Source organism: Sorex araneus, chromosome 9, assembly GCF_027595985.1.
Source record: "Sorex araneus isolate mSorAra2 chromosome 9, mSorAra2.pri, whole genome shotgun sequence".
NCBI classification, from domain to species: domain Eukaryota; kingdom Metazoa; phylum Chordata; class Mammalia; order Eulipotyphla; family Soricidae; genus Sorex; species Sorex araneus.
Genome location: NC_073310.1, coordinates 7351892 through 7374811, shown reverse-complemented (window position 1 = coordinate 7374811; position 22920 = coordinate 7351892). Strand labels below are relative to the sequence as shown.

The 22920-nt window shown below is 40.4% G+C and overlaps 1 protein-coding gene across 3 annotated transcripts in view; it reads left to right on the top strand.

Annotated features, from left to right (window-relative positions):
* MED13L (mediator complex subunit 13L) overlaps positions 1 to 22920 on the top strand; it is a 282240-nt gene that overhangs the window by 120618 nt on the left and 138702 nt on the right. For all 3 annotated transcript variants that reach the window (XR_008631414.1, XM_055147001.1, XM_055147000.1), the window contains exon 3: positions 20857 to 20941. Coding sequence is in view for 2 of the 3 variants with exons in the window: in XM_055147001.1 (XP_055002976.1) it covers positions 20857 to 20941 (85 nt within the window). In the remaining variant the exon portion in view is untranslated. The remainder of the gene's footprint in view (positions 1 to 20856; positions 20942 to 22920) is intronic.

The window sequence follows — 22920 nt, the reverse complement described above, 5'->3', positions numbered from 1 at the left end:
GGAAAAATGTTAGCTTGGAAATATTAACAGATCAGTTGAAATATCAGACCTATATACAATAAATGTATAGATCAACAATATGATGTCGTATGCTACCTGATGTTTATAAGGATGTAAAGTCTCACTCGATGCAAGTAGTAGGTACCGTGCTTATGAACAGATCTTAGAATAGATGTTATGGTTGGTGTGCTAATGTTTCTTCCATTTTTTCCTGCTTTTTGAACTCCTTAAAGCTTTCCTTTGCACAGGTTACTGTGGCTTCATTGGCACTCACTTAGTGTAATTGCATCCTATGAAGAGTGCCAGTTTTTGTTCTTTTCTCATCAGCTCTTGATTGGAGAGCATGCATGGAAATCTATGCACACTGAAATTAGCATTCATTCACAAGGAGGTCTTTTGAACTTTTTTGAACTCAAATAGGCATTTATTTTCAAAGTTCTAATTTTTTGAAAATAGAGGATACATATGTTGTAGAGAACTTAATTATTTTTTTGTGACCTAATCTGAGAAACACTGTGTAGATCTAAGGGAGTGATTTATTCCATTTCCTCATTTAACTTTAAGAGACACAGAAGCCTCAGGGGTCATTAAAAAAACTGTCCTACTTAAAGCAGTGTAGTGAATTCCTTGCACACAAAAGGTATTACTGTATCACTGTCATCCTGTTGTTCATCGATTTGCTCAAGCGGGTGTCAGTAACATCTCCATTCGTCCTAGCCCTGAGATTTTAGCAGCCTCTCTTTATTCGTCCTTCCCAACAGTGCTGCATTGGAGGCTCTTTCAGGGTCAGGGGAATGAGACCCATCATTGTTACTATTTTTGGCATATTGAATACAACACGGGGGGGGGGGGCTTGCCAGGCTCTGCCGTGCAGGCAGGATACTCTCAATAGCTTGCAGGCTTCTCCAAGAGGGAGAACTAGACAATAAGAGGTCAAGCGGCCTCGAGTGTGGCCGGTACCTTCGGCAACTTTGTTTTATAGTCTCTGGATCTTGACCAGTAATGGGGTTACACGGTGCGGGTGTGTGTGTGTCGGTGTGTGTGGGTGTGGGTGTGTGCAATTTGTTGGTGTGACTGCCTAGCTACTGGAAAAAGGCCTGCTGGGATCGGGACTGGGCCTCCTCCACACAAAAGGTAATTTCTAAATAACTCATCAAGGTGTACAACACTCTAGCTTTTGCCAGCTTTTGATTTAACTCTTCCCCTTTGGACAGTTTTGTTTGTTTGTTTGTTTGTTTTAATTTCACATCCTCATTAAGCCTCGCAGACAGCATTGAGTTTCAGAGCAAGTAAATCTGCCTGTTATGTTCTTCCTTTTATCATTTACTCCAATTATCTGTAGCTATGTGACAAACCACCCCAAACATGGAAGTGTAAGTGACATCCATTTTATCATGCTCAGTAGTCTTTAGGTCAAGAATTTAGACAAGTCATAGTAGATACGGTTTGCTGCCTTACCTGGGGAAATGAGGAAAATTGAATTGGTGTTAAAATGATCTGGAGGCTTCTTGACTCATCTGACTTTATGCAGGGATGGCCTGAGGGCTGGGCTCAGCTGGGATTGCTGAGTTGGAATCCCTACAAATAGCCTCTCTCTGTAGCGTGGACTTCCTTTCAGCTTCGCGGCCACAGGGTAGTCAGAGTAATTACATCGGTACTTTCAGAGCCAGTGTTCCGGTGAATGAAGGGAAAGCTTGCATGACCTTTTAAACCTGGCCTTAAAAATCACATAACTTCACTTTTACTAATTGAGACATCACGCCTTCCTTTAAGGAAAGGAGGAGGTAAAAACTCTGTCTCTTGATAAAAGAACTCTCACAAAATTTAAGGTCATGTTTTAGCATTGCTGTTTCATTTTGTAGCATTCCAATTCTGGCTTCAGTGACCTTCTGTCACATTCTTTACTGTCTTCTTAGCATTCAACATTTATTGAAGTAATTTTTTGTGACTGAGGTTATTTTTTGGTTTGCCGTATAACTAAAATGAGATGAAAACAGAGAGACCCTTTCTCGTGCTCATTACGGAATCTTCAGTCCAGAGTGTTGCCTAACACATCATAGCACTCAGTAAATATTTTGTTAATGAATAAATAGGAGGATTAAAAGCCTCATAGCTTGTTAGACTGACTTCTGTTTGACTTCTCTTTCTCTTCTATTATATCTAATGTTTATCACAAGATATCCTGTATTAGTATGTAATGTTAACTACAAACTTACTTTCACTGTAGCAAATTTTAGTTTACAGCGTGCTTAGTATTGAACTCATGCGCTACTCAGATTGAGTTTTTACACTCTCAGTGTACAATGATAATTCGTTTAGATTGTTAGAGTAAAACTAGTGTGAAGGGTTTTGCTTTGTGAACTGTGTTTTGAATTTATTCTGTCTGGCATAGTGCTTGCATTGGTTGAGTTACCTAGTGACAAAACCATTCATTCTATGCAGGGAATGAATGGTTTTGATTCCAGGTCCAGAACTTAAGTAAGGCACAGCGAGAGCACCTTCTGGAGGGACTCTGGGGAGGGCTGTGGGGATGGCCGGGCATGAGACTGGAGATGTCTTTCCTCATGTACCTGGTGGTTGTTGGTGGCTGTTGGCTGGGACCTTAGCTGAGAGAGCTGCTCAGAACAAACCACATGCCTCGCCCCTGTGGGCTGGCTTTCCTCACAGCGTGTTGGGCGCTTTCTTTAATGACTGTTCCAAACAAGCAAGGGTGTGAAGACTGCCAGTGTTTGAACGTGCAGACCTGATCAGTTTTGTTTCAATGAGGAAATGGAATTGGGCCCTCACATTGGTGATGCTCGGGGCATTATATGCCATGCGGGGGATATCAGGTTGGGATCAACGGCCTGCAAGACAAGCACCTGTATTATTTCTCCAGCGTTTGGGGGTTGAGAAATTGGAGCCAAATCTAGTGTTACTCATGGCGTATTCCTGACTTTGTGCTCAGGGATCACTCCTATAGTTAAGTTGGGGAACCATGTGTTGGACTGGGAACCTAAACCTGGGCCCACCGCATGCAAGGCTGGCTCCTTAACCCTGATATACTGTCTTGCAGGTCTGAACTTTTGTTTCTTTGAAGTAGTTACAAAGAGCCATTTAGACTCAGGGGAGAGAAGTTAGACCTTATCACCTGAGAGGAAGAGTAACAAGTAACTGGGTGATAAGAACATGTCCAGGAAGGTGACCTGTCACCCAGCTTGGACTTCCAGAGTCTGTATCCAGTGGCGAAGGGCCGAGAGCGGATTAAGGCAAGGCCCTGAGCAGAGTAACAGCTTGGTCTACATTCATGGCTGCCCCTAACTCCACTTGCTGGGAATTCCTGGATTGTTTCCTGTTTTCATTTTTGTTTGGATGAAGCCTGGGAAGGAGGAGGAAACCACTGGGTGGGCTCGAAGGAGTGACATGGTGAGAGTTGCAGAGAAAAGCGATGTGTTTCGTGGGTGCACCTTGGGAATTTGGAAATCAAGAACGCTCACGGAGGAAAGAAGAACGCAAGATGGCAAAAGAAGACGAGAAGCTGAAACTGTGGGGTGTCCAAAATCGGATTGGGTTTTTGCTAAATAATACTAATGTCCTCTGCTTTTTGGGGAAGTTTTGCCCTTTTCGAGGTTTCCCTTAAGTTGTCAAGGCATCTTTCCTTTATAATTTATTGACATTTTAACTTATTTATAATTGTACTTCCGCCTCCAGTTTTTTTTTTTTTCCCCTTCAGGGATGTAGGGCAAACCCAACAGTGCACAAGGGCCCTCCCAGGCAGTGTTCAGAAGACCCTTAGTACCAGGGACTGAATCTGGGCTTCCTGTACGCAAAGCATGTCTCCTGCACTCAGGGGTCACCCTGTTGGTACTCAAGAGACCCTATGGGGTGCCAGAGATTAAACCCCAGGCATCCACATGCAAGTCAAGTGCCTTGCTCACTGTACTCTCTCCAGCCAAAGCTTCGAAACTGTACAGCAAGTAATGGCAGCTCATTTCATCCAATTCGTTTATTCCTGCTCTGCCAATGGGGTATGGAGCTGTTCCTTTCACTTCCTTTGTAGATCAGGATTAATTGCAGAGAGGGTAGGCCAGAGAGATCGTTAAGGCATTAGCCTCACTCTGCTTCTGACCCTGGCAGCGAATCTGGTCCCTCAGTCCTGTGAGGAGTGATGGCTGAGCAGTGAGCCAGAAATAAGCCCTGAACCGAGGTAAGTGTGGACCGAATCCTCTTGTTCACTCCCAGTGTGTGAATAAAGAGCAGATTGAGAGAAATGTTGAGAAGGATAACCACATTTTTGTGTACAAATAGCACACATAGCTTGATGCTAATAATATTATGTAGTATACTAAAGTATTTGATATGCCAAAAACAGTAACAAGTCTTACAATGGAGACATTACTGGTGCCCGCTTGAGCAAAACTGATGAGCAACGGGATGACAGTGACAGTATACTAAAGTATAATATTTTGAAAGAAACTTAGTGTTTTGAAGTTAGAGAATCATACAACACTAGAGTTGTTACCCAAAAAATGACATACCGTAATCCTCTCCCCAATAACTTAAGTAATTTTAGTAGGTCCCAGAGATGTGTGAACAAAGTAACATGACCATACTTAATTTGGAACTGGTATTTCTAAAATGTGATTGCATTGCAATTTTGAGTATATACATGCACACACTTTCATGAATGCAAAGTTTGATTTTTAAAACCAGAACCTAAAACCAATAACATTTCCTTTCTAAGCATCTGTTAAAGTTGAACATTCTGTAATTCGTTGCTCAGAGTAATAGTTTATTTTATGAGGTTATATAATAGTGGAAATATCATCATTAGAATATTATTGTAGCAGAGCTATGCAATCTCTGTTTTGTAGAGAGAATTAAATACACACTTCACATTTCTCATTGGAAGTTGCCTTTCTACTTCCCATTAAGCTTGGTGAACAGTCTACCTACTGAATATTAATACTGCCTTTTAATAGTTTATGCTTAACTGGCCCATCCCATGTAGATTTTTTGATTATTTTGAGTACTATGTCCAAAACTATTCTTTTCCTTGTATTTCTTGTGCCCCAAAGTTAACTTATAATTGAAAGAGCGCATTTCTGCACTATTTTTCTTTAGTATTTCTCATTCAGGGTGCATGAGGGGTGGAGGTGGTGGGGATTTTGTATTGGAATTTATGGTTTGGTTGTCTCCACTGTGAGGATGGCCAGGCATTTATGGGCAGAGAGAAGAATGCTGTTTCAGTGAGACATTTTAATGTAAAAGACAAGCATCCCCTACAACAAAGAACTGTTTAACTCAAAATGTCACTATTGCCCTGGGTGTGAAACCTGAAAACCAAATCCATAGTGAAATATATTTTATGTACATTTGTATTCCTAGTTAAAGTGCTAATAATTAGACCTTTGAGTATTTTTTTAAGTGGCCATAAAGACTTGAAGACAACTGACAGTGAACAGTGATCCACATACATTCAACACCTCCAGACTGCCAAAGGACTGCATGCAGCCACTTCCTGAATGCCAGGGTTGCTTGCATTGTCTGTTGTAGGACTTCTGGAGTTGCTAAATTACCAGTCCCGTACAGTATATCATAGGAAGTTGGCAGATACAGTGATCCATCTGTTATCACACCCATCAAGAGCCTTGGCTCGGGGAGAAACTGCTGCAGATTGACGCTCAGTGTGTGAGAGAGGTAGTGAGATTCCAAGATGCTTATCATACTTTCCACAGAGGCCTTTCTGGCCTTTCCTGAGTTTGACTCGCTCATTTCTAAAACTGACTTCAGTTTATGATATCGTTACTTTTTCATTAATACTTTGGAAAAGCAGGACATGTTATCAGATATATACTTTTCTAAGAATGAGATTTCTGAGCATCTTCCCTTCTCCTCAGGGAAATTCTAGATCAGATTGTTGTCGAAAATGAGCAATAGAAATTGAAATCCCACAATCTGGAGAGTTTTATTTTTAAAATTGTTGTTCTTAACCCAAACTAAGTAAAGCAAGTAGAAATCATTTTTATGTTACTTAGGTGTGGTCAAGAGTTATTTTTCTTAAACAGTTCTGTGTGATCACCTTCAAAGAATTAGTCTGTGATTGTCATGGTTGAGAAGAAATACTTAGTCTCTTGGGAGTTTAAGAAACCTCTTTGTTTTCTGAAAATTCATAGATATTTATGATACTAAGTCCTCTTACCGAGTCTCTGGAATCCTTGAGACAAAAAGCATTGATGCTGTGCTCAATGGTGCTTTGAAGTTCTGGTGACTACCCTGGAGGTAAATGGGCTTGTTCTGATGCTTCCCATCTTGTGAATGGTTTTATTCATACAGTTTCTCCTTGGCAAGTCACAGTTTCTGGTTTGAGGAAGCAAAAATCCACTTCCAAATTACTATCTCTGTGTTCAATGTCTTTGACTTGAGTTCACCTTCAAAAGGGTAAAATGGCTAGAAAAAAATTAAACAGGAAAGCTTATAACAATTTAAGAGTTAGAAGAGCATTGCCTATTCCAGGCTAAAGGATACAGGATGAATCTGAATAGTGAATAGTTATTCAGTCATTAAAAAAAAAAAGAGCCCTTGTACTTCCACTTTTTCTCTATTAATCTCCACTTTTTTTAGCATCTCTATTGAAAAATGTGATTTTAGTAATCTAGCCCAGAGTATAGTACTTGGGTTATCCCCAAAGAGATAAAATACATGCTTTAAATATTCCCTAATTCAAAGTTTTTTATCAATTCTTATGTTGATTATTCTGGATTAAAATAATTTTTCATTATTACTATTATTATTATTATTTGTATGTGTGTGTGTGTGTGTGTGTGTGTGTGTTGTCCTAGAAATTGAACTCAGGACATTACACATGTGCAGGGCAAGGGCTCTAGCATTAGGGGTTAAGGTGCTTGCTTTTCCATGGCCTTTCGTGGTGATAATTCAGCAGCTGGGATATGACCTGAAAATATAAGATATTTGAGACAGAATTAAAATTGGTGTCCTTGTGTAAAGGAGAGTTGAAAATAATATTAAAGTTGATTTTCTAGCGATAAGAATCATTGAATTGCTAAACTTGGGGCCATATGATTTGAGGCATTTGCCTTATTTGTGGATGACCTTTATTACGTCCTTGGTACCACATACCGTCCTCTTATTGTTGCCCGGATTTGACCTCTTGAGCACAGAGCCAGGAGTAACACTTGTCGGGTTACTTGTTGAAGTGGCCCAACTTCACTCCATCCAGAAACTGCAAAAGTTACAAAGTGATTCTCTGAATCATTGTGGGTGTGTTTGGGCTCCAACCAGCTGTGCTCGGGGGCTGTTCTGGCTCCTTGTTCAAGGACTGTCGCTGCATGCCTCCCGTGCTGCCGCCCCGATTTCACTCTTTGTCCTTACCTGCACCTCCGAGCACCTCCCAGGAGTCCCCTGAGCAGCACTGAACTGAGACCTGAACGTTGAACCTCCAGGTCTGCACAGCTGGTCAGGTATCAGCAAGAGGGACCCCTGGTCCTCTTGAGCACTGCCTTGGAGCCCTCTCCCCAATCCCCAATAACAAACTACGCAGCCTTGTAATCAGAATATATACTTGAACTTTTTAATTTTCATTTTATACTTCAACTTTTTTTTGGGAGGGGGCAGGGGGTGCCACACTTGGTACTCAAGGATTACTCCTGGCTCTGCACTCAGGGACCACTCCTGGTGGGGCTAAGGGGATCATATGAGGTGCCAGGGATTAAATCTGGGTCAGCGTCATGCAAGGCAAAGACGCTATCCACTGTGTTATTGCTCCAGCCCCAGTACATTAAGTTCTGAGATATTAAAGATATCTCAGAATTTAAACTTTGATTGTATAGTTTGCTTTACTACCAGAACTCATATTTTATTGTAATTATTGGTTTTTAAGCTGTGGAAAGGAGAATCAACATGGGGAAGTGTCCATTAACAGTAATTACATAATAATTACATTGAGTAATTATTATGCATATGTTTTTGCTACCTATCTTCTGTATGGAAAAATGCAGAACTAAATCACCAAACATGTTAAGCACATTTCATATATATTACCACAAGGCATGTTTATTTAAAAATTCAATTTAAGTGACTTCTTGGTGATCAGAAAACTTTACTTTGATAATAAATATGATTTATGTATGAATTTCTACCTTATTAAAATAGCTCCTGGAAGAGTCATATACTATTTCTCCTTCACTTTTAAAACCTGAAAGTAACTCTCAAGTATTCAAAATTGACTTTTGCTTTTTAACTGTTGGAGAGCAATAAAAATCTTAAAACCTTTAAATTGAAGGGCTGGAGAGATAGTTTCATGGGTAGAGAGGGCACTTGCCTTGTTCATTCCTGTCATCCCATATGATCCCCCAGGAACCGCCAGCAGTGATTCCTGAGTGCAGAGCCAGGAGTAAGTCCCGAGTATCATAGGGTGTGACCCCAAAACAAACTAGGAAACTTTTAAGTTGAAATAGCTGGAAGGAAAGGTGTTATTATCCCAAACTCTTAACAAGCTAAGTAGTTTACAACTCATAAGCAAAAGAAAACAAGAAAAAGGACCCAGAGCTGCCAAAATTTTCTTCCCATAGGTATTTCAGATTCCTGTACATAAGCAGATTAGCAGGAGATTACAAAACTGCTTGTGCTTTGGCAAGTGAAGATCAGATTATTCACAGGAGTATGAATGAGTTCAGTCGATTTTCTTTGGACTCTTTGGTAGGACGGCTCTGCAATTTTCATGTTGCCCAGTGCTCTGAACAGGCATGTCTGGGGTACGGCAGGGCTGTGGAGAATCACGCACACAGGGCAACAGCTTCCCTGCACTCCCTACTTTCCTCTGCTTTCATTGAGTCTTCTCAGCTCCCAATTGCAGGATTCAAATGAGGCATGCCACAACAGAAGACTATCCAAGATAAATCACAAAGAGTTCAGATATTTTATAATCAAATCCTAGCCAATCCAGGAACCCAAAACCACTGAAGTATTACAAGTTAAACCCATCATTTAGAGTAGGTTTTCTTGAATAAAAAAAGATAATTGCCATGTATTTTATATGTATATATTTGAGAAAAACTTGTAAAAATAATTTAGTTTGGACGTAGTCATGCTTTTAAATAATGTAGCACTGTAGCTCTGTTGGCCCGGTTATTCATCGATTTGCTTGAGCGGGCACAAGTAATGTCTCCATTGTGAGACTTGTTACTGTTTTTGGCATATCGAATAGCCACGGGGAGCTTGCCAGGCTCTGCCGTGCGGGCACGATACTCTCGGTAGCTTGCCGAGTAGAGAAATAAAACAGAAGAAATTTAAAGAGTAGAAATTATATGGATGCTGTCTCATTAATAACACCGTAATGTATAAGATACAGTTTTTAAACTTTTATGTAATTCTGACACCAGAGTACTTTTCAGGCTTCTCCAAAACACACTGTGTGTAAATGTACATTCTATTTCAGTGGTCCACTCAAGGACACATTACAGGTGGGTTGGAACTAATTTCTGACCAGGTCAGAAAGTTCTAAAATTCAGTTCCTTAAGCATTTTTTTTCTGCTTTACAAAAAGTTGTGTGTACTCTGTCTGATTTCTTTAATTTCTTTTTTATTTTTGTGTGGGATGGAGGGTGTCACATCCAGCAATACTGAGATTACACTCCTGGCACTGCTCATGGTACCATGGGGTTTCATGTGTTCCCTCTCTTTTGAGCCCCCCCATAACTGCCTTTTCATTTTCTTTGTTTTGCTTTTTCATCTGTTTTACAAATTTTCATGCATGTTTTGGTTTTGGAGCAGTTCTTTTGTAAAGTGTAGTAGCATTGAAGAAAAATTAAAAGAGTGATTAATTCAGAGTATGCTTAATTAGACTCAGTAGAGTGCTTGCCTCATACATATGAATCCTTGGGTTAATCCCTGGCAGTGTCCATATGTAGATGGCATATATGGATATTTGATATGATTCATAATTTCATATATGTATATGGTCTCTTACTACTATGTTTTTTTTTGGGGGGGGGATTTTGGGTCACACCCGGCGATGCACAGGGGTTACTCCTGGCTTATGCGCTCAGGAATTACTCCTGGCGATGCTCGGGGGACCATATGGGATGCTGGGAATCGAACCCGGGTCCGCCGAGTGCAAGGCAAATGCCCTACCCACTGTGCTATTGCTCCAGCCCCACTACTATGTATTTTCTATCAGCTGTCAAGCTCTTTGTTTTGGGGCTACACTCAGTGATACTCAGGGGTTACTCCTGGCTCTTTATTCAGGAATCATTCCTGGTAATGCTCAGGGGAATATATGGGATGCTGGGGATTAAACCTTGGTTGATTGGCTGCATGCAAAGCAAGCACCCTGCCCACTATACTATCTCTTCGGCCCCCTCAGCTGTCATAGTCTATAATTATAAACTGTAATCCTGCTGAACATATGCATACATTCACAGGACTGCCACTGTATGGGTGAGAAGTGGTTCTTTCAAAACCTGGTAAAAAGTTTACTGTTGATATAACGGTCTATGATTTTCCCCCAGTTTAAATCGGGGCTTTTATATTTACATTTTCTGGGTTGGGAGATGCTCCCAAGTTGTGCTCAGGAGGCCTGGGGGCCATTCCTGTAACTTAGATAGCCTGTGCTTAGAGGCTAGCAGAACTGCACAGAGTTGGTATTTGGGGGAAGGTTGGCATGCAGGAATCACACTTACTGCCTCTGGCTCCTGCCCAGTGAGCTCTCTCCCTAACCCTTTCTTTGCGGTTTGAACTGTGATCTGGTACAGTGATTGTTGGAAGTTGTGCACCTGTGTTTTGCCTTTCCTTTCCTGTCACACCCAGCAATACTCAGGGCTTACCCTTGGATCCACTCAGGGGTCACTCCCGGTGGTGCTGGGGGACTATATGTGGTGCCAGAGGTCCTAGCCCAGGCCGACTGCATCCAAGCAAATGCCCGATCTGCTGTACTCTCTCTCCAGCCCTACATTCCTGTTTTTGTTTTTATCTTCTCAACATTACTTTTTAAACTTTACATTGGAGAGTAGGTTTTCTGTTTTGCCCTAGTATTTTATGTAAAAGAAAGCAACTTATTCTGTAGTAAAATAAAACTACGGAATTAGTGAGGAGGGCATACTATGTTATAATGAAGGCGATGTAATAGGAGAAGTGGATTAATGCTGCTGCTAAATGTTGTAGTCCTCTGGTGAATGAAGTGGAAAGATGGTAGATCAATAATAATTAAAGTGGCAGAATAAATCATGTAACTTTTAGCTTTAAAGAGTTGGAGATAGGGGCAGGGATGGTAGGACAGCAGGTAGGGTGTTTGCCTTATTCTACTCTGCTGACCCAGGTTCAATCCTGGTACCCTATCAGGTGCCCACACCCCTCCTCCCCCACCCCAACCCTGATCCTGAGCATAGGGAGAGCACCATCAGGTTTGGCCCAAAAACCATAACCAAAAAATCAAATAAAAATGACATTGGAGATACAGATAGTAGTTGCCCATCAAATTGTCATAGATTGTCATAAGCTGAGGTCCCCAAAGATCCAGTACTGAGCCCAGTCTGGCGGACCCTTTGTTAAGATTTTCATAGTAGTCACCCCTCTCTAGTCCTGTTTGTTCCCCACCCCCCCATGTTATTTTTGCTACATTTGCTATTTTAACCTGTCTGTTAAAAAATAATTACTATGTCAGTATGGCTGGCGGCTCATATAGGAAAAAATGCTGTCTCTTAATCAGAGGTGATTACAGTTTTTTTCTGTCTATAAATGTGCTTGTTGTGTAACGAGAATGCATTAGTCTCAGCCTGATGTACGAAATGAAAGGCAGCAAGAAGCAGCACCATTGTTATCACTCCAGGCGTGTCTAATGAATCGTGTTTCCATGTTCTCTCGGTCACACAGTGGAGTGCCCTCAGCTAGGGCTAAGCCTCCTGCAAAATGCTCTTGAAGATTATTGTAGCAAGAACCGAAATGTTGGGTGAGTGGGGGTGGGGAGAGACTGCCAAGGAGACAGCTGCATTTCAAACAGTTACAGCTGCAAGGATTACTCGCTGGAGTAGCAGTAACACACAACTGTTTGAGCTTTAGTGTAAAAGGCAGTTTGGGGACTTGCCCTGTCAGAATCTTGTTGGGGTGTGTGTGTGTGTGTGTGTGTGTGTGTGTGTGTGTGTGTGTGAGAGAGAGAGAGAGAGAGAGAGAGAGAGAGAGAGAGAGAGAGAGAGAGAGAGAGAGAGAGGTGCACACATGCATATGTGCAGGTCTGTCTAAATCAGATTGTTTCTGAGGGAGGAGTGCAAAGACATTTTAAGTTTTTCTGTTTCTTATTGTACTAATAGTTAACTTGATTTAAAAGTTTATTGTCTTTAAAAGAAGTTGATAAGTTTGCGTTTAATTATAAATGTTCTAATTGAGCCACAAGTCTAGTTTTCTTTCTCAGAGTTTAATTTTATCTTGTGATTTCCCTTTCTCGGCTGTTATTCTAAATCTGGAGAGACAGCTCCAAGGGCTGGAGCACATGCTGGTGTGTGGAGGCCCAGGGTTCAGTCCTGGCACACATGGTCCCCAAAGCACCTCCAGAGTAACCCTGGTAGCCCCTGGCACTGTTGGATCTGAGCAGCTGAGTATTGCCAAGAGTGGTCCTGTACCCCTGTGGTGCCCCTCCCCCATCCCCAATGGCTAGGGAAAAAGAAAAAAAGAAATGTTTTGTCATTTCTGAGAATATAGCTATTTAGTAAATAATGATAGCGTGTTAAAAATTGTTTCAAATATCGTGTATCTTAAGAGGTAATGATTTTTGTAAGAATCTAGAAAATACACATAGGTATTTTAGAAAATATTATATTATTCCAGCAACCAAAGTAGGCTGATGACTGATCTTCCAGTCCTTTATTTGTACATGCATAATATAATAGTTAAGAGAATTCTTAATAGCTTTACGGGGTAAAAAAGTAATTATTTAAAAAGTGTTGAAAGGGAGTAGCAAACAGGGCAAGTTTGATTCTTAGAATTGGTAACAGCCATTGTAGAATTTTTTTTTTTCCCACAGTGCACAGCTCGTAAAGAAACATAATTGCCTGTTGTCTGTAGCAGTTGGGTTTTGAAGGGCTTGAGCAGTTTATCTAAAAATGTAGTTTTTCTGTTTCCAGTTTGAAGCTTAGTGTCTTTACATGGAATCTTGTGAGCCATTGAGATGCTTGAGTCCTGTTTTAACTGTTACAGCGCTGTGTAGGAACTGTCATTTAAAATTCCGATTATCGTACAACTGACAGAACTCATGGTTAGGAAGACATTATACTGTTAAAAATTTTGAATCACAACTTCTTCTCTGACAAATAGGATCAATATACATAGTCATTCAAATTGCAAAAAGGATGACACAAAATGGAGCATTTAATGTATACCTTCTATCACTAATTTACATTTGATGAAGTGACATTGGGGAATTGAAAATCCATTTTCAACAGAAATTTGTTAAGTGATAACAAATATTCTGTACCCATGAGCAAAAAGCTCAAAAGCTTTAAGTGGATTGAATTTGATGTAAGTAATAAGCCCATGTAGATATTAATGAGTTCAGATACATATTACAGGACACTTGATACCTATTACAAGACATATAACAGCTTAACTGTGATCAACAGTGTGGTCTGTAATTGGATTTTTTATGGGTATAATGTTCTATTTTTGAGTTATTGTAGCATTATGCTTCTCTGTTATCAATATTTTTTTTTTGGTAAGTCAAATTTTTAGAAAACATTTCAAATCCTATTTTAAAAGTACTTTAAACACATTACATAAAAATTGGTAAATTCTTTTTGTCTTAGTGCAATTCTTATTGCATGGTTGATTTATTAATTTAGAAGAATTAAAATGAAAAGTAGTGTGCTTACATAATTGCAGATAGAGGTGGGAAACAAAGGCAGGGACAGATTATAAACCCTGGGTTTAGAACTCTGCTATCTTTAGCAGATTGTCACTGAAATTTAACTGGGAGCTAATCTTGTTCCATATGCCTTGCTTTAATCTATTTGTATTTCTGGAGTTTGGAGCAAATTGCGGTTCTCGGTAATTTCAGTGGCTGAATAAGAAGAGCCTTTTCTGAGAGCACCCCTCCCCCGCCCAGTGTTTGCAGTGGCCAATGTGGTGACTGAACTCAATGTTCTGGATAATAGGTTTCATTAGTTTTGATGCCTGAGGTAAAAAAGCAGTAGGTGGGAGTAAGAAGTGTTTTTGATGTCTAGACGTTCATTTCAGCTGTTGCTGCAATATGATACATTAAAAGGAAATATGTATCATGGCTCAGAGGAAATATGTATTCTTTGAAAGTAATTCTACTTTTAAACTGTGAAAGGCGGGGTGACCTGAATTCTAAGAGCATGAGCTTGAATTTCTTAAAGGTTTTACAGTCTTTATGCTCCTCCCCTCCCCTGTTCAATTCACCCTCCTTCCGTTTTTTCCCCCTTCAAGTAAAGTATGTCAGTTTGATTTGGTGAATTGGAAGGGATATCTTTCCAGGCCCTCTGCCGGGAAACACAAAATCATTGAAGTATATGCTGCTTTGATATTTCCCCATATTGACTTTTTCCTCTGAACCTTTTTATATGGTTTGTCTTTCAAAGAAGCTTATTAATTCTGCAAGGAGCCATGTTTGCAAAGTTAAAAGAAGTTGTATTACAATTTGTGAGGATATGAAATATTACTTGGGTACTAGGGAGTAATTACTGATATTTAAATTTCCTTTCTGAAACACTGTCTATTCTGTTAAAAGAAAAACATTTATATAGCTTGTTTGCAGTTTAAATATTTGATTATGAGAATTACATTAAAATGTTGAATAGCTAGAATTTAAATGAATTCTGAATGTAGTTTCTGCAATTTAAGTGAGACACAGAATAGTTTTCCTTTGTGAATAGGCAGTTGTGGTAGTACTAAATTCTGTGTCAATTTTAGTTGATAGATAAAATAAGAGCAGGAGGATATTTTAATTCTGAAATTTTTGTTTTGGTTTGTACTAATTTATTGAACATGTATCTTGGTGCTTCCCTGCACCCCAGAGTAGGAAAATTTAAGGACTTTTTCCATTATGTGCAGGTTTACTCATAATTATTACATATTTATGTAATAGGTCTTATTGATACTTTGTACATGTAGGGATTGAATACGTATTTAAGTTGAAATCTGAAAGGGGGAAAGAATTTGAAACACTTGTTTGTCCTCTCTCCTTCCTTCTCCATGGTCTGATTTGGGCCGATTGTAGGGTTCTTTCAAGTGGACCCAGCACCTGCAGGTTTTCTTACAAACTGTTTGCTGTTTTTTTCCTTCAGTCCATCTTGAAATGGAAATAGAGAGTTAAACAGTAAATGCATATAATGTGATTTATACAAACTCAGGAAGACTGTTCTCTGGCTGCCATCCAGAAAGGACAGTTTTGAAGACTCAATAGCGAGCAGGTGAAGTGTTGATTAAGTTGGAGGGAGAGTGTCTCAGGTCAGTTTGTTAAAAAAGCTTCAGTATCATTTTCTCTGACTTTAATCATAGGATTTTACAAATATGTTGTGGAAACAATTTCAGGTTTGAGGTTTGTATGATTGACTTGCAGCTATGTAGAAAACACTAATTTAACTTTTGAATTGTGGAATCAAAGGAAAATTTGACTTCACAGCTGTATGATGTTCTGTAAGTTGGTGCTAAGGGCAGAAGGGGGTGGTGGGAGTGGGTAGGGCATTTGCCTTGCACACGGCCAACCCTGGTTCGATTCCTCCGTCCCTCTCGGAGAGCCCGGCAAGCTACTGGGAGTATCTCACCCATACGGCAGAGCCTGGCAAGCAACCCGTGGCATGTTTGATATGCCAAAAACAGTAACAACAAGTCTCACAGTGGAGACGTTACTGGTGCCCACTCGAGCAAATCAATGACTGGACGACAGTTCTACAGTGCTACATTGTTAGAAACAGCATAAATGATAGCCAATAATTTAGGATTTAAATCTCATCTTTGCCATCAAGATGCCATCCTTTCAACTGGAGGATAAGGAGAATTTAGATTGATCCTGATGCCAATGGAATGTGAAAATATGTGCATTATGTAGTATAAAATCAACCTAGCACATTTTTCTGAGTATCTGAAATGTCCTGTTCACTGTGGCTGTGAACTCCTTGGGGAGTCCCATTCATAGAAGAATCCATGTATTTGCTGCTTACATAATTAGATATAAAATACTTATGGTTTTCTTAGCTAATACTAGCTGATGTTTAACCCCAGATTCAGGGACTTCGTGACCTTGTTATGTGACCTTGTGCAAGTTTTAAAAGATTTTCTAAGTTTTAGTTTTCTTATTTATAAGACGAAGATTGTAATAAACTATCAGTTTACATTCTTGGTTGTAAATTAAGGAAAAGGAGATGTCCTGAATTAGCGGAGTTGGTTTCATGAGAAAATTTGAGCAGGCCCTGTGTACTAGATGCTGCAGTACCTCTGCTATTTTTAGTAACAGAAACTTGATATTGCAGCCTCTTTCTAGTGCTGGTACAGAGATCTGCTACTCCCTTTTGTGTCAGTAGATCCACATCAAGGCGTGGTGCTGCAGGACTTCAGCTTCTGTGTGGGCTGATTATCTTTGACCCAAGTGAGAACTCATGAACACCTAGAGGCTCAATAAATGCTACTGCCTTTTACTGACTCATGAAGAGATCGTTCCCCTCATACTTCCATAGTGTCTTCCGACCCCCACCCCTCTCATTTATATATAATGCTCGGTTCTCAGTTTAGCACAGAGTATTAAACAACAGAAAATAAGAAAGATTGCTTTCTGAATTGAGAAACAATCTTAACTGTAGGTGATTTTATTGTCATTTTAAAAGAAAGGACTTTTTGTTATGTTAAGTAGATGTCTGCAAAATAATTCAATAGTTTTGCCTCATGGTGACTTTTATATTTCATATTAAAGATTTGTGAGCATTCCTGTTTTCTAGCCTGGTGCTTGAGGCATAGTACTACCGAGAATTATTGGCCATTAAATATTGCCCAGTTATCTATTACTTTATCACCTGTATCACCTGTCATACAGTTGCTCATTGATTTGCTTGAGCGGGCTCCAGTAATGTCTCCATCCATCCCTGTCCTATGCTAATATAGCCCAATGGCGCCTGCTTGCTCCAGGAACACAAAGAGCATCAAACCATTTTAGCAGCCTCTCCTTACTCATCCTTCCCAATGCTGCCGTATTGGGGGCTCTTTCAGGGTCAGAGAATGAGGCCCATTATTGTTCCTGTTTTGGGCAAGCTACCCGTAGTGTATGTTGAAAACACAACGGGTAGCTTGCCAGGCTCTGCCGTATGGGCATGATACACTCAGTAGCTTTCTGGGCTCTCCTAGAGGGACGAAGGCTCCAGGAGATTCTGCATCACTCTCTTCCGGAAGCTTTATTTTATAGTCTCTGGATCTTGGCAATTGATGAGATTACATGGTGCCAGGGGCAGTTTGTGGGTGTGGCTGCCAAGCTACTGGAAAACTGGGGACCTGGGTAGAGGAGGCCCAGTCCTGATCTGAGGAGGCTTGGAGATCTCCACCACGGGTCCTGCATACCTGGATTCCTCTGATGGTTCCTTCATGGATGAGGCTTGTCTGAGCGTGTGGAGAGGGGCCTTGGGCGTGGTTGTGGCTAGGTTCTGGAGGTTTTCAGCTGCTGGGGCTCGCTTAGGGCGGGAAGGGAAACTCAACCCGTCCCCTTCTGAGGGACCCGGGTGAAGGCAGCCTGGCTTGGGATTTCAAAATATGTTATTTTAAATTTAACTTAGTTTGGAATTTGAGAGCTGATAGCTTGTATTGTAATTGCATTTCTGGGAATTCTGAACGTGAAGAAGATGTAAAAGTGTGTTTTATAAGTACATCTCTATAATAAACATTAAGGGTTGGTATATTAATCCATTGTCCCTACACAGTTATATAACCTTTTACCACAAAATAGAATAATCTGAAACACTTCTGTCACCTTCCGATTTCTTCCATGTCCCTTTGGTCCTAACCCCTTCCAGTGCTTGGAATCCCTGGAAAACAACCAAGGATTCACATCACATTCAAACCAAGCCATTCACATCACACACCCTTTGCCATTGCTAGCGTACAGTTCACATGAATCGTGCAGCATGTGTCATTTTGAGTATGTGTTTTTTCACATACTTAGATGACATTAACTTATGTGTTTGTGTGTTTCTATAATTCCTTTTTGTTTCTGAGTAGTGTTCCTTAGTTAATATTTTTTTCATGTTTTCCTTTTTCCAGTTGGGCATTTTGGGTTGTTTCTAGTGTTTGGCAATTATAGACAAAAACCCTTTAAAACTTAAGCAGATTTTCATGTGAACACAAGGATTTCCCCCCCCCCCCATTGTCATTTGTTTGTTTGGGGGCCACACCCAGCAGTACTCAGGGTTTACTGGTGTCTCTGAGCCATTCCTGGAGGTATTCTGGGGACCATATTTGGTGCTAAGCATTTGAATCAGGGTGTGCAATGTACAAAGCAAGCGGATTAAACCCTGTATTATTCTTGATCTGTGGCTCTAAACAGAAGTTTGAATTCTGCTTGGGTAGTGCACCCATGAGGAATGTTGCTAGGCTCTATGGAAAGCATGTGTGCTTGTCGTGGTTCCCAGTGGTACTAGGGGACCATGCAGAATTGTGGATGGAAGCTGGTCTCCCAAACACAGGGCATGCAGGCTAGCCTTTGAAGCCATCTTCTGGTTCGTTCATTTATTTCTTTTAGCACCAAAGTCAGCTTTCCAACATTTCCGTGCCACTGTTGCATTTCCGTTAGCAGTATATAGCAGTGTGAGTTAATCTCTGTGCTCAGTTAGCATGTAATATTTTCAGTTTTACTTCTAAATCGTTTCAATAGATGATGTATAATTGTGATTTTAATTTGTATTTTCTTAATGACTAATGATGTTTTGAGAACCCTTTCATGCTTTTTTATTTGCTATTCATATATTTTCATTGGTGAAATGTTTGTTAAAATCTTTTGTCCTTAATTTTTTTGGGGGGGGGCAAGGGGGTGTGGGGGCTTGATCTTCAAGCCTGTGTTCTCCTCTGAACTCATCTTGCTTTCTTGTCTCTCTGGCTGTATTTTCCACACTGGAGAAGCATGTGTTCTCTCTTGAAGATGTATTTCCTCTTTTTTCTCTCCTCTCACATGTTTCCTAAGCAAGTTTCAGTCAGTAAAAACTACCTTGCTTCACACAACTTTTTCGTATGTGTTGGCTTTTGAGTTTTGTGTTTTGACCTTCCCTCTCACTGTTGGCTTTGTGTTGGCTAGATTGCACGCTGCGAGGCTCGCTAGAAGCCGCATAGTAGGTCTGTGAGTGCTTGCACACTCGGTGGTAGTGCTCTCCAGGGCTCACATTCCAGGGGTGCTCATGCCTGTTCCAGTTGGAATGATTGCGGGGGGGGGGGGGTCTGGGCTCACCTTTGTATCCTCTGGGGTCACGGTCTGGACTGTGGGCCTCGAAGTGCTTCCCGCTGTACCCATTCTCCCAGGCACTTAGAGACAACTGGCTGTGGCAGGGCTGGGTGCAGCCTCACGTGCAGAGTAGCCGGGCCCAGCAGAGACTCGGGCTGCACGCCACCTCCTACTTGTGGGCACTTTATACAGCCCCTGGCTCCTGAGTTTCCATAGTGCTCCCTCACTCTCTCGCACGCTTGCGTCTGCACACACACACACACACACATACACACACACGAATGCCAGTTTTATAATTAAAAAAAAATCTATATTTAAAGCCCATGAATGTAAACACATAGATTTGAATTTGTGTATTTGGAAAATATAAGGATGCATTTTAAGGTATCGATTGGTATTGTATTGGAATAATGCATTGTGGATTTTACATGTTTTATTTCTCTGTCAAAATATTCTCATTGTATGCTTTTGTCAAGATAACAAGTGAAGAAAAGGAGAGGAAAGTTTCCTCTGCAAATGCCTTTTCTATCCTTCCACATTTTTTGTTGTCTTAAATCAAACTAATATAATTTACAAGGAGATTATCTTCTTTAGAACATTTTCTATATATTTATGAAAGGAATATTAGTGCATAGAACAGTGTTTTTTTTATTCTCTTTCTGTTATAGTTCAGAGGCAAATATAGCATTTCAGACTCGAATATCAATAAAGCCATGAGTTCAGAAATAAGTCAGTGCTATATATTAAAGTTTACTGACATGTGCCCGAAAGTCATTTCCTTAAAATCCTATTTATATGTTATCTTCAAAAAATTGAAAGATGGGAACAGAGAGACAGTACATAGGCAAGGGGCTTGCCACGCGCATGGTTGACCCAAGTTTGAACCTGGGCCCCACCTGGGTGATCCCTGAGCCAGAGGGGCGATAAGCACTGGGCACTCCCATCCCCACCCCCACCCCCTCAAGAAAAGCAAGGAAGAAAGGAATTTGTATAATTTTGACAGTTCTTTTCCTTCTTCTTTTAATTTGCTTTCTGATAATGTGCACATTTGTTTTTGCCCTTCTCTTTACCTTTTAATAGAATGTCAACAAAATTGTAGTTTTATGACATTACTAATTAGAAAATTTAATTTGAGAATTTTAGTCAATAGGTGTTAAACTTTGTTAAGGCAGGTTGGAAGGAACTTTATAAGTGGTGTGATTATATCTGCCAGATTTCAAAAATCAGAAAGTCCAAATACATCATATCCTTCCTTATTAAGTTTAAAACTTTGAGTAAATATCTTACTTCTTTCTCTGTTTCAGTGTTAGGTTAGTTATTTAAAATTGCTCATTATGTTTGCTCTAGGAAAATGTTTTGTATGTTTCAGTTAAATTTAATGTCCTCCTTTACTGGTTCATAATTTGATTATGTGTGGTGTTTGTTTTTTTGTTGTTTCAGTTGTGGAAGAAGGACTCTGGGAAAATGGTCTTTCCTATGAATGTAGGACGCTGCTCTTCAAAGCAATCCACAATCTATTAGAAAGGTAAGAGAAAGAAGAGCATGGGGTGGTTTTGAGGGTACCCAGGTGTATTGTTAAATACTCAGGTATCTAGAATTACCAGGAAGTTTTTACATGAAGTTTTAAAAAATAAACCTATATAAATATAACTTTTTCCTATTGATATAATTTATACTTAGAAAAGTTTTGGGAATAGAACAGAGAACTGCTAAGTTACCATAGATTTTTTTGTTTTTCAGTTTAGTTTACGTTTTCTTTTTTTCGGATTTGGGAGTGTTGTGGGTCATACTTGATGATGGTCGGGGCTTACTCCTGACTTTGTACTCATGGATCACTGCTGGTGCTGCTTTGGGGACCATAAATAGTTCTGGGGTTCAAACTGGGGTTGGCGGCATACGTGGCAAGCACTGTACTCAGGTACTGATTCTGCAGTCTCCAGTTTCTGTTTTCATTTATGGGATTGCTGTTCACTTCAGCTGCCCTCCCTGGGTGTCTGCACTTTTATTGAGCCACTTGCAAGTAATACACATATTTTTTTGATACTCTGTTTCAAATCTCTAGGCATTTAAGTGTACATTTCTTAAAGATGAGATTCTCTCATATAAGCATATGCAGCACAGTTATAAATGTTAGAAAATTTGAGACTGATAAAAGACCATTATTTAATCTTTAATTCAATTCAGATATTATCAGTTGTTCCAAGTATATTCTTTATAGCAGTTATTTTTAACTTTTTTTTTTTTTTAATCCCTGCAGACCAGCACTGGGTAAGCCTTATGGCTTAACACCACCTTCGATTGGTAGATAGCCTGTGCTCTTCTTCCATTCTAATTCATGGTCATGCATTACAGTTAATTTTGCATCTCTTTAAAGCGCGAACATTTTTGTATCCCTTCTCTTTCTTTTCATTGACTTGAGAAGATTAGGCCATATATTTATTTCTCAATTTCAGACAGTTTCTTCGCGATTCAATTCAAGATTATGCCTCATTTTAGTAGTAATGGAAATAGTAATTACCATAGAAATAGTCTTGTGCTTTCTTATTTTATCATAGCGGCGCTCTCTGAGACCATTCCCCGCTGCTAGCGATAGTGACACGCCAGCGGCCCGTGGGTGCTGCTCTTTCAGCTTTCTGCACTGTCAGTTGTTAAGTACTTTGTTCACATCTTTGTTGATTCTTGATTTGTGATTAATTTGTGCTCAGATATGTTGAGATTATGTGATTGTCCTTTGTCAAAGTTTTATTTATCTTAGCCTTATTGTGATTGCTTTTTTCAGGGAGGTAGGTCGGCGTGGTAGGGGGGGTGATACGGCTCAGGGCTTGGCTCTGCACTCAGGGATCACTGCTCTAGGGGCTTGGGGAGGACGATATCGGGTCCAGAATCGAATTTCGGTTGGCCTTGTGCAAAGCAAGAGCTCCAACCCAGTGGTTATTTTCAAATGCCACCAATTTATTTACTTTTTTTAATTGGAATTTTAAGATTTTGTTCCCTCTCCCCCCAGCACAAAATTTTGTTTCATGCTCTGGATGATTTTAAGGGGAGAAGTAAATGAGAAGGCATGGGTTAGTTTAGAGCTTGTATGGCGCTTGGGCTGGAGTGATAGCACAATGGTTGGGCCTTCGTCTTTCACACTGCCGACCCGTGTTTGATTCCTCTGCCCCTCTCAGAGAGACCGGCAAGCTACCGAGAGTATCGAGCCTGCACAGCAGAGCCTGGCAAGCTACCCGTGCATATTGGATATGCCAAAAACAGTAATACTAAGTCTCTCAATGAGAGACGTTACTGGTGCCCGCTCAAACAAATCGATGAGCAACGGGATGACAGTAACAGTGATGGCGCTTGGGAGGTTGCTCAATAGCAAAGAAGCTCCTGGTTTGTAGGTGCGAGTCTAGAAATTCTATCCCAGGAGTCCCCTCCCAGGCCAGCTCAGTCCTGGTAGCTCTCTTGGGATGGTCCATAGCGCCACGACAGAGGGTGCATTCCTGTGCACCCTAGCCAGGT